Source organism: Hyperolius riggenbachi, chromosome 4 (genome assembly GCF_040937935.1).
Source record: "Hyperolius riggenbachi isolate aHypRig1 chromosome 4, aHypRig1.pri, whole genome shotgun sequence".
In the NCBI taxonomy this organism is placed as follows: domain Eukaryota; kingdom Metazoa; phylum Chordata; class Amphibia; order Anura; family Hyperoliidae; genus Hyperolius; species Hyperolius riggenbachi.
This window is the reverse complement of record NC_090649.1, coordinates 304,290,038-304,302,889: the sequence shown is the minus strand read 5'-3', so window position 1 is coordinate 304,302,889 and position 12,852 is coordinate 304,290,038. Positions and strand designations below refer to the sequence as shown.

The 12,852-nt window shown below is 42.2% G+C and overlaps 1 protein-coding gene across 17 annotated transcripts in view; it reads right to left on the bottom strand.

Moving 5' to 3' along the window:
• The window catches only part of EYA4 (EYA transcriptional coactivator and phosphatase 4), a 481,052-nt gene that overhangs the window by 45,805 nt on the left and 422,395 nt on the right, over positions 1 to 12,852 (bottom strand). For all 17 annotated transcript variants that reach the window (XM_068231595.1, XM_068231603.1, XM_068231607.1 and 14 more), the window contains one exon: positions 3,427 to 3,516. In XM_068231595.1, the coding sequence (XP_068087696.1) occupies positions 3,427 to 3,516 (90 nt within the window). The remainder of the gene's footprint in view (positions 1 to 3,426; positions 3,517 to 12,852) is intronic.

Here is a 12,852-nt window from a genome sequence, read left to right as displayed (position 1 = left end):
CAGCCAGGGTGGGGGAGGAATTAGGATAGAGGAGGCAGTCAGAACTGAAGGGGGTAGTCAGTGTGGAGAGGTCAGCAAGAATTAGTGGGGGAGATAAGGATTGAGGATAGAGTCAGAACTGAAGGGGTCAATAGGGTGGAGAGGTCAGACAGGTTATGGGGGAGGATAGAGAGGACAGTCAGCACTGAAGGGGGAAGCCAGAGAGAGTGCAGGGAAGGAAGAGAGGGTGTAGACAAGGAAGTCAAGATGGGGGTAAGGGAAACAGTCAGGACTGAGGGGGTAGTCAGGGGAAAAGAGTCAGCTGAGGAAGGGTGAGCTAGGAAGGAGGAGTATTCTGTGGGGGGGGGGGGGGAGATTTACCTTGCAGAGCCAGCACAGCGCAAGGTATTCAGATATATCAGCTCATTGCAGCATAGCCACCTGTACTCTTTCCAAGGCACAGTAAGGTGACATCACTGCATGGAGAAGTCCCATGGCAGGGGAAGGAGGGTGGCAGAGTGCCCTAGTATGGAGCCACCCATCTTCAGAAGCACTCAGGGACACAAAGTTCCCAAGCCTTCCCACGGTTCTCAAATAAGTATTCAACCAGTTGGTTGAATATATGGAATGGGGTGACATCGCTTGAATGAGGGGACAGAGCGAGGACAGGGAGGGCATATACGGTCCAGAGCCTTCCCTCTCTATAGGTAAGTATTTAACTTTTTCAACAAAAGTTGCTTCAGTATTACTTTAACCTCCTGAGCGTTACGCTGCGTTACACCGCTGTAAATCCTCTAGCTAGCACTAGGCTAGCTAGAAGAACTCCCCGGCACCCTTTGATCGCCGCCACTTCCCCATTTATACCTTACCCAGCCTGGATCTAGCAATCAGCACAGCCTCCCGGGACAGCTCCGGTCTTCAGTATGGGGAGAAACCCAGATGACGTCATGATGTCGCCGACGTCATGACATCATGCGCAAACCCGATCCTCCCCATAGAGCAGTGGTTCCCAACCTTTTTGGAGTCGTGACACATCAAACCAAACGTTCAGATCTCCGTGACACGTAGACTAAATGCATGTAATGAGAGACAGCATTTCCCCACTAAATGCACATAAGAGACAGCGTTTCACCAGTAAATGCAGGTAATGACAGACAGCCTTTCACCAGTAAATGCACGTAATGAGAGACAGCGTTTCCCCAGTAAATGCACATAATAAGAGACAGCTTTTCACCAGTAAATGCACATAATAAGAGACAGCTTTTCACCAGTAAATGCACATAAGAGACAGCTTTTCACCAGTAAATGCACATAATAAGACAGCTTTTCACCAGTAAATGTACATAATGACAAACAACCAGTTGTCCCCAGTATATGTAGCCAGGGATATATGTGCCCAGTATATGTAGCGAGGGATATATGTGCCCAGTATATGTAGCCAGGGGTATATGTGCACAGTATATTTAGGCAGGTGTATATGTGCTAAGTATATGTAGCCAGAGGTATATGTGCCCAGTATATGTAGCCAGAGGTATATGTGCCCAGTATATGTAGCCAGGGGTATATGTGCCCAGCATATGTAGGCAGGGGTATATGTGCCCAGGATATGTAGCCAGGGGTAAAAGTCCCCAGTATATGTAGCCAGGGGTATATGTGCCCAGTATATGTAGCCAGATGTATATGTGCCCAGTATATGTAGCCAGAGGTATATATCCCCAGTATATGTAGCCAGAGGTATATATGCCCAGTATATGTAGCCAGAGGTATATGTGCCCAGTATATGTAGCCAGGGATATATGTGCCCAGTATATGTAGTCAGGAGTATATGTCCCCAGTATATGTAGGCAGGGGTATATGTCCCCAGTATATGTAGGCAGGTGTATATGTCCCCAGTATATGTAGCCAGAGGTATATGTGCCCAGTATATGTAGCCAGGGATATATGTGCCCAGTATATGTAGCCAGGTGCCCCCCCCCCCCCAAGAGGAGAGAGCGAGGGAAGGAGAGTGGCACCTCAGGGTGCTCTCCCTCCCTCGCTCTCTCCTCCGGAACGAAGTGCGGTGGCTGGCAGAGGGGCGGAACTTACCTTCCGTGTCTCCGTCTCGTCCCGTCGCCGGCACGGGATGACTTGCCACTACTTTGGCCTGATCCAGACCAGAGCAGCGGCTGCAGAACCAGAACTTCCGGCCAGCGCTTGGAGCGACACGGAAGGTAAGTCCCGCCCGCTGCCAAGGGCCGCCACACTTAGTATCGGAGGGGAGAGCGAGGGAGGCAGAGCACCCTAAGGTGAGAGAAGGGGGGGGAGATGGCCCCCTTCTCCGCCGCTGCCCACAGCTCTCCCTCCACTGCGCTGCTCCCCTCCGAGAGAGCCGCGACACATACCCGAAGCTGCCGCGACACATGCATGTGTCGCGGCACATGGGTTGGGAACCACTGCCATAGAGAGACCGGAGCTGCACCAGGAGGCTGCGCGATCGCTGGATCCAGGGGGGGTTATGTATAAACAGGGGGATCGTGGGGGATCGATCGGTGGCAATCAAAGGGTGCCCGACACTTCCACTAGCTAGCCTAGTGCTAGCTAGAGGATTTATAGCAATTAGGGACAAAACATTTATTAAAGGGGACTCCTGGGGCCACAGAGCGGTATGCCCAACACAGTGTTACTAAGGAGGTTAATTGATGCACTATAGACTCTATCTTTGGTCAAGAGGCTAAAAGGACTAGCAGGAAGTTGCAAAGAATGACTGCCATAAGTTCCTCACAATGTGGAGAGGTGTACAGCAGGGATCTAATAATGCCTCCTCCCCAGTAACTATGGCTAGCCTACCCACATTTATGTCCATCATCTAGTGTTAGATGGAGTTCTCCTTTACATGAATAAAAAGCATCAGCCCGGCTAGTATTAGGCTCCTTTTACACTTAATGCGTTGGTATGCATTAGTGTTCGTTAGTATGCGTTTTTTACCATAGCAGTGCATTGTGAAAAAGATTTCAGTTAAGGTGCCTAGTGAGGACTGAGCCATAGGAAAACATAGATATTACTTTGGAAATCAGTTTTCTTTCAGTTTTAACTGAGAGCAATTGATTAAGTGTAAAAGGGGCCTTAGGTGCAATATTGTCTGTTCAAATATGTTGGGAACCGAGAGAACTGTGGCACTGTGCTGCAAAAATGTTACAAATTTCCCCTCACATTCTGTCCTCTTGCACCAAAGTATGGTAAAGGCCCTCCAAAGAGATCACATAATAAAAAATAAATTGTGTCCATCGAAATGTGCCCTTGTAAAATCTATCTTGAAAGTAGAGACAAACTGTTAATAGACTTACTTAGACTTGTTTAGTAAACATGCTAGTTTTATATCTCAGTTCATCAAATGAGAGAGCAACAGCTGTTAAAATGAGCACTCCCAGACCAAATTTAGCAACAAGTACAACAAGCATTCTGGCTCACCTCCAAATCATTAAAAAATAAGTGTGCATCGGCGAGGTTGAAAATCATTTCTTCCATCCGCAGTCCAAGAGTCACAGCTGTCGGTGAATCCTTTAAAACATGAAGTATTACAAAGTCTCAGTGAGGTCTGTAACTTAAATAAAATGATTCGCATCAGGGATTTGATCACAGTTGTCATATTTAGTAGCCCTGAAGCCTCTAAATGCTAAAAGCTACAAGAGTGTTTTAAAGATCTGAAATTCTATGACACCACGGAACCATGCCAGCACATTTCCTTCCGTTGTCTCCCTCTGTATTTTGTTTGTTTACTGTCAGTATTTATTGCTGTATTAACTGCTAAGTACACTTCATAAAATAAAGTCAGTAGGACTTCCTAATAATATACTGTACCTTCTCATCCTCAACCAAGAAATGCCTCATAACAAGAAATAACTCTGGCTGTATTAATTTACTTTACTTTCTACTTTTCATACAAACCTGAATATATTGCACGGGTCTTGACTCAAGAGTTTCAACTTGGTACATCACAATTGCAAGGAGTTATTGGGTTTAACAGTTTTAAAGTGTCTTTTATCAGTTTTCAGGTAATTGCTTTGCTTACTATAAGTCAAAACCAACAAGATACCATAGTACATATAATTATGTAAAACATATTATGTATAACTATGTGAAATAAACTATCACTCTTTTACCAAGGACAGTATGGAGAAAAAATCCCGGTGAAGGTTTTGAGGGGGTAAGCGAACCATGTTGGTTGGATGGCCACATTAGTGGGTGTGCTTGCATTCCATGGTAGAGTACTGACAACACTATCATGAGTGGAAGATGTCACTACACTAGTTATGGCAGAATAAGAGAAGCTGGACATGGCTTGGACAAAATGTACCTACACAAAGACTATTTAGAGAGGGGTAAAGCAAGTGGTCTGAGGATGCCACTGTGAATGGCCCAATCCTGGCATTTGATGCCAAGACGACTGAGATCATTGTTGCAGCTTGTTGCTTTACTTTGAACTGCATTTGTTAAGTTTCAATTTAACAGTGATAGGATAACTTCACTCCTAACACTTGGAGCTCTGTACCTGCTGTGAAAGCGGTTGCAGTCTAGCAACTGGCTGTAAAGATCACTAATGAAAAAAGGTCACTCGTGGTCTAATTAAGAAAATGCCAGCTATTCTCCAATAGGCTGCAGTTAGCAACTTCCACAGAGCTGTTTGGTAACTTGAGTATAGAGTGTACTGAGTGACTGTACTCTTAGAAAATTGTGATGAGTTGTGAGCCGATGTATCATTGTTTTTTTAATAGTATTTTTGGCTTTGGAAGCTTAATTATTGGGACAGATGACAAACAAGAATATCATGTGCTACAACAAAGTTTGTACTCAAGAGTACCCATAGTAAAAGAGCAATTATTTAGGTATATATTATGTAATGCATGCACTTTACACATTTGCTTTGCAATTATAGACAGTACTACTATTGTTACATGCACCTTAATTATTTACTGTATGTACTAGAAGATTTCAATAATTAAAAGCATTACACTAATAAAATCTATTCTGTAGCTACATTTTACTTATTTCAAATGCTTTGTGGCCTTAATTGCACTAATTTGTTACTAATTTATTATATTTTTAGCTTTGGAGAGAAGACACTTAAGGAAATACATAATATTAAATATACAGTACATGCCTGCTTCCTGATTTCTCATATTTTTGCTTATTTATCACATCTGTTTCTGATCTCCAAACAAATGCATTATTGTAAATATAATATACAAATTTTAGGTGGCCTATTTGAGTTATTGGATGAAAACATTCACCAATATCCATGTCACAGGAACATGTGAAAAATGTATTTTCACTCGCTCAGGCAACCAATGGTCCTGTTTTTATGGTAATGGGTGAAATTAGACTACACTCACTGTAGCTTGATCACTGCCAGATCTACACATTGTAAACACCATTCAAATGGAAACTTTCCAGTAACATCACGTTGCTTAAAAGGTCTGCAAATGGTCTGGTATACACTGGTCAGGTTCTGGTAGAATATGGTAAATGATTGATCTGTATCTACCTGATATTGTTCACCTGTTCCACCACCTTGCATCTTTACATATTAGCCAAGGTTTCAGCAAATACAGATTTAATCAGCACACATTTATTTAGCGATCCCGTTGTTTATTAACAATTCACTTTAATTGTTCCCAAATGCAAATGGTTTAAGTTACCAGCTACCATACTCTGTAACCTTTTTCTAATTATGTGTATAAACAATTTTTTTTCTGTATCCTATCAATTATGTTAGGGAAAGACAAATAAATCCTATACACACTTGCAACTTGGGTCATCATCAAAAGTGAGTAAACTAATTTAAACCCCAATGGACTTGAGAGTATTTACAAAGTTAGATATAGGTGAAGACATTTGCCAGCTTTACTTTTTTTCAGCATCTTACCTCCTGGAGATAAGTGTCGCACATGGTGGTCTTACTGTCCTGACTCTGTGTTTAGAGTTTACATTTTACAGATGACATCACATCACTATCCTGCTCATGTGATGTACAGCTGGACATTTGCCTATGCAAAGTCTGTTTGTGAAGCTTCACGTCCAGCGATACATATGGTTTCTTGGCAACAGAATTATGTTAGTATATATTATGATATGACAACAATTTAGATTTGCAGACTTGGAGTGTATAATTATTATTATTATTATTATTTATGTATTTATATAGCGCCAACATATTCCGCAGCGCTTTACAAAACACATTAAGACAACACAGGGAACACAGGTACAACCAAAAAATATACAGCAGAGTCTCAAGCAGCACAAATATTGCAAAAAAACAGTAAACATTAGGAGGATGACCCTGCCCTTGCGAGCTTACAATTTAAAGGAGTAGGTGATAGTGTGATGTGCAAGCAAGGTAGGGAGCACAGTTATTAGAATCGTGGGTGTACTTTCACATACAAGGTAACACACACCACCGCACGTATGATTAAAGTCAATGGGTCGCTAAAGAATTGTTTTGCGTTTATCTGCTTTCTGTTTTTGGGCTTTGTTCCACAATAAAAAAAATCGGACAACTTTCTTTTATTTCCCCACACATAGCAAGCATTTGTACAGTATATCCAATGTATTTAGCCACATATAGAAAAAAATCACATGTGGGAAAACACGAACTAAAACGCAACAGCAGTGTGTCAGAAAATTAGTGTTTGCCCTGACTAAAAGTGTCTCTAAGAAAACAGAACAGGACTGCAGATCCTTTATGTTTTGCATTTTAAACAACCAGTAGGGACAAGCACCATCAAAAATAATTACAAAGATATATAATAATAAATTGTAATAACTAAGAAGGGGTGTGCTAATTGGGCAATTAGAGCATACATAAACATCAAAAGAAAAGTATCCAATAACAGCAGCACCAACCAATCCAAAAAATGATTTCAAAAAAATCATACAAGAATTTTTATTGGTAAATAGTAAACAAAATTTAAAAACATTATTAAAAATCACCAAAGGTGATAGCAGCAGCGTACATAATAATTAACTAATTCAATAATATGACAATGTTAATGCCTCACAAAACCTCAATAATTGCCTTAAAAATAACAGCATTGGTCACCAAAAATAGGGTAAGCCACAAGAAGCCACTAAAGTGAACCTGTATAATTCATAATCTTCAATACATAATATTAATACTCAGAGTAATAATCATTTGTGCATAAATGCCCAAAAATTAATCAATAGTGAAAAATAAATAAATACAAGGGAGACAAAGGAGTCTCAGATAGGCAGTTATATTAACCAAATAAGAAGATTGAACACCAGGAAAACGTGTACAAGTAACAACGTTAAGAAATAAAGGCTCAAGACCTACAAGGCAGAGGAAGGAGGAACAGTAAACACTGCTGCTTGCCTAAATTGCCTTTATGTTTTGCAATGATCTATCTAGCCCTGGAAAATCTTACAAAGTCTAATTATAAGGCAACTCCAGCAAATTATTTTCTTTTTTATAGGTTATACCCATAGTATTGTGAACACTGTTGAAGGGTTAGTGGAGTATTGTCTGTGCTATTGCAGCTGCATGCGCACATGATGCATCCACAGCAGGGGCATTTTTAATGACTCTAGGACAGCCTGGATTTATTTGAAAAGTTATTTCTAACTGCTTGTGTGTGCGTGTGTATGTGACTGCAATAGCAGAAAGGTTTACATATCCGTTCCAGCAAGGCTGGATCACTTAGGCTGATCTCGGGGGGAGGAAGGAAAGGAAGGAGGGAGGAAATAAAAAAAATCTTTATTTATTACAAAAAAAAACAACAATAAAATTAATTAAAAAAAAATTGCAGCAGCAATCAGATACTAGCAACAGAAAGCTCAATGGTGGGCAGAAAATGAGGTAAGATTCATTTGCCTGATAAGTTGAATGGCCGAGTAATAAACTGTTAAAGCTGCAGAGTACTGAATGGTAAAAAAATCGCTTGGTCACTAGTGGGTGCTCCTCAAGAGGTTAAACCTTACAGTAACAAAATAGGACCACAGGATAGTTTTATGTAGGCCTGGGACTGTATCTAAACATGTTTATCTCATTATGTCATGTCACTTCAGGTACCCTTTGAGGCTACTTGCACACCAAGACGTTGCGTTAGGTGCCACGTTAAGGTCGCATAACGTGCACCTAACACAACGTATGGTGCTGCAAGAGCCGACGGTAGAGTGAGCCGCGTTAGGCGGCACTATTCCGATAAAGTCTCCCAGAGTGGCGCTGATTGGCCGGCGGGACCACGTGACGCGGAGCGAGACACTCCGCATCACGTGGTCCTGCCGGCCAATCAGCGGCCGCCAGTGCAGTGAATATTAAGTAGCCATGTGCGCGGCTACTGTAGCTGGCTCTCCCCGCCTCCTCTCCGCCCCCTACTGCGCATGTGTAAACAGTCTAACGCGGCTATAGCCGCTCTAACGCCGTAGCATGCTGCACTTTCCGGGCAACGTGCAGCGTTACATGTAACGCAACGTGGGCTGTGTGAACAGCCCACTTGAGTTACATTGCTGTGCGTTGGGGGAGCGTTACAGGCGCACTTACGTGCGCCTGTAACGTCTTAGTGTGTAAGCAGCCTAATGGATGTTATTACTAATGCTAGGGAAAAAAGTTACATGAATGTTACAGGAACTAAAAATTATAAACACAAATGGTTAGCATGACTGCACTGGGGTCTTGGATTCGCTCTGCACACATGCCTAAGCTCAGTAATGTGTATTTACTGTAATTGTTTGCTGTTGCCAATGTTTATTTAGAATGTCTCCCGCAATCCCAAAACATTCTAGCATGTTAGCCAGCTTCCACCTTAAAGCTTTATAGTATGTTTGTATGACTGTAACAAGGCGGACTGACAGTAAGCTGCTTCTGGAGTACAACCAATGTGCACTGTCACTATAGTGTGTAAAGCACTGAGGATTTTGCTAATGCTATACAAATGAATAAAATAAATAGTACAGTTGTATTTCAGTGGCTAATATTTTTCAGTGATGCCCAGGAAAACAAAAACACAAGCCTCCTTTATCTGTGAAACCTTTAAACAAGATTAGTCAGCGCATGCCGGAGAGAGATCAGTGTCACAGGAGGGTAAAAAAACTGTTAATAAGGGACAAGGAATGCACCATATAAACTTAACAGATGATGACAGATTTCCAACACATGTGCTGTCTCATCAACAAAATTTTATTGAACCCAATTCCCCACTGAGAAAGGATTTGTAGTCAATCTTACATTACAGCTCTGGATCAGGATCCACTGCATAGGACTACAAAGGAGATAAAGTGATGCTGCAGTCAAGCACTAACAGGAGATGGGCATGGAATTATCAGACGCTATTGCTGGTGCAGGTGTAGCTATTCACTCTATTCCAGCAACAGACATCTCATACTGAGGAGGACCATAGTAAGGAACACCTGATCATTTCCTTTTATTCCTCCAAGAACCAAGAGGGCCACCCAATCGCACAGTTTAGGCATTATATCAAATTAAGCACTATATTGATTGTTGTGTTTTTAATTATTATTCAAATGACAAATCAATATGTTCACAGTCACACAGACTGAAGTGGAAACGCTCCAAGTAGCCTGTTCAGCTCTCTCATATGGTGTGTGAGTGTGATGTCACTCCATAGCTGTCACCTAATGTCTACACTTCTTATGCAGGAAAGCCAGTAGATCAGTATCACTTTGTGGTGCACTCTGTAAGGCATGAGGTTAACAACAAAGGCGATTACAATGTACTACAAAGAAACTGACTTAACAACCAATTCATGACCCCTCAGGCCTATGATGGACTGTATGTAGGTGTTCCCTGTATTGCAGTGAATTTACATTCCAGCGTGTGTATCATTCTGGGGATGCAATGACTGGGTGTCAGAAAGATGTTACCCCCATTACCTCAAAACTCCCAACTATTCCCAGGCCAGCTTTACCTACCTAGTTTGATCTTAATTATATCCCGTGCCTTGTGCCTAGACCTAACTTATCCTTCAAGGGAAACATATTGCCTTCTCTGCTGCTAGCCCCCTCCCTAAACAATCCAATCAGAGGCGGCCTTTGGGGGTGGCAAGTGGGGCGATCGCCCCAGGCCCCGCACATGAAGAGGGCCCCGCATGTCATGCCTGCCATACCATGCTCATTTTGGTGGTGGTGAAGGAAAGGTCTACAGAAGACTAGCTGTTTGTGTTCTGAGCAGTGTGCTATTTACAGATACTCAGATTTTCCTATTTTGTCTTACACACCTTATATTTTGCACCCCCCCCTTTTATTGCTTAGGTTTTTGTCTTCAGCATGCTTTACTGTACTATGCCGTTTGCATTTTTGTAATGAATTTCTGCACTGACATGAAGCTTGCCAAATGTCAGATTAAGGTAACGTGCAAGAGCCTCAGCGTGAGGGCCCCAGGGGCATTTAGGTCAGTCAAGCATGGACTGGAGCTAGAGGGGGCTCAGGCTGGAGCTTCTAGACTGGCTGGGGATTGGTGCTAGGTTTCATGGGGAGCTAGAGATAGGTAGAGGCTGGCTGGGGGGCTAGGGATAGGTACAGTTTGAGTACACTATCCTCACAGTGTGTATTTTTTGACAGTCAACCTGCAAAATTACAATTAAATGGCAGAAAGGAAAAACTGCCTTTCTGGTTGAAGATCATGGCAACCTAGACACCAAAATGTATTAAAGTTTTGGCACCTGCAAATCCATTGTGTAATCACATTATTGTGTTTTTGGCAAGATGTGGCAGTTTTTGCAAGGGACAAGGACTCTGTGTAGAGATTTTATCTGTAGGGATAGCATACATAAGCTATGATATTAGTTCTCTTTTGTCATTGGCTATATGTTGCATCAGTGTGACTCAATGTGAATCTTTGGGTGTGAAACTCAAAGCAAAGCTTTCAATAAAGTTGGTGATAACACACACAGCTAGTAATTTTACATAACAGCACCATATTTGCTATGTATGTCAGGGTCACTAGCAGAGAGCTTGCAACATTTTATGTTTTTGTTTTTTTGTAACATAACAAGCATAAACCTCTGTTAACTAAATTGCAGCGCTCCCTGACACGTCTGCAGCTGCTGCTCTCTGTGCTGATAAATATCGCACTTTATCAGCTCTAGCAAGTTCTTATTTTGGTAATGATGTCATCAAGATAGCTGCAGGGATCCCCCAATTCTGGCCAACTGTCAGGGTACCCAGTGGCCATCTTGTTAATGTCATTATCTAAATAAGAATATACTATTGTGAAAAAATCCTTACAACAGGAGTTTATTGGCATAGTGTGTTGGAATGCGAGTGCAAGCATTTCTGGGGGTGCTTCAGTCAACACTACAGATGATATTGGCATGGAACATTAATAAAAGGTAACTATAATTAACTCGCTGAAGACTTAGTATTGCTCAGGTATGTATTTGGTTTGTTGTTGAGCCCAGCAACTTTTTCTAACCTTCACACACAGTCAATCAATGACCAAGTTTGTGAGCTTTGGGGTGCTTGGCATCAATAATGTGAGAATGGAAGTTTACATATTCCCAGAAATCTGATTGGCTGTTTGTGGCTCTGAATTTAAATCCCTGTCACTGAATGACCGACTGTAGCAGGTTTAGGCTCTGCCATTCACAGTTTAAGAATGGCAGCAATTTAAAGGGAACCAGAGACGAAGCACCCTCATGTATTTACCATATATATCAGTGGGAACATTAGAGAAAACACCTACCCTACTTTCTGTTTCATTCTTCACTGCTCAGCCTGCTTGTTATCAGCCCTGATAAAATCCCAGACTGAGCATTCAGTCTGGCTTTGCTCAGAAATCATTATAGCTAAGTCTGTCTTCTCTGATGTCTTTTCAAGCCCAAGCCTGCCCTCTTCTGGCTCTGCTTTTCTGTTTTGTATACTCACAGCATCACAGCGAGCTGTGATGAGATGGGAGGAGTTGCTAATGTAAGGGTATATTGAAAAACCTTTTTTTATCTATATTTGTTAGTCATAAGAGGTTTTTAGAAATGGTGATTTTATTTTGCACAAAGCCCACTAAATAATATGCTTGAACTGTGTTTTGCATGGACCTTGTATAGGGGAGAGACAGACTGGCACTAGATGTGGGTGGGTGGACAATGGTTCACCGGATTATGTACTCCATGTTCAGCGTGCTCTCCAGAGCATACACTTTTGCAAATAACAATAAAGAAAGATGGAGGCACAGTTGAAGCAAATAGAAATACCTTTTAATCCATGGTGTGCTGACACGCGGGGTTACAGTGGGGGTGAGGGAATGCCTGACAGCTGTTTCGCTAAAAAAGCTTCTTCAGAGGCAAAAATTGGGAACAACATAAACTGAGTAGTATCCGACCATAAATAGTTTCAACTTACCGCCTTACGGGCAGTGACAACGCCCCCATCCAGCCGCTACAGCGTCCCGGCGTATAGGCTCCGCCCACTGGAAGTTGCGCACACGCTGCTCTAACCAATTGGTGAGCGGCAGGTCTCCCCGCCCCGTGCGTGACGTCAGATCCTGAATACGGCGTCACAGCCTGCCTGTTCGCTAGCCGCTATGTGGAGCTGCATGTTGCCATAGTGATCATAAACAAAAAAGTCATTGATACACACGGGGACACAGGCGTCTATAGACAATAAATGATGCACATTAATAGAGTATCAAATTTTAAAAATAAGAAGTAAATAGCCACGCTATAATCATATAGGGAAGGCAAGGACAAAGATACTAGTACTTTGACAAAAAACAGTGGAGTTCATTACGTTCGTTCAACCCTAAGGGGCCACAGGCTCCAGTTTCAGAGATCAGCTTAGCCTCACATTGAAGCAATAGCTGTTCCTGATTGCCTCCCCTATGGGGTACAGGGACCTTTCTCAAGCCCAAAAACTGCAAGGAGTCAG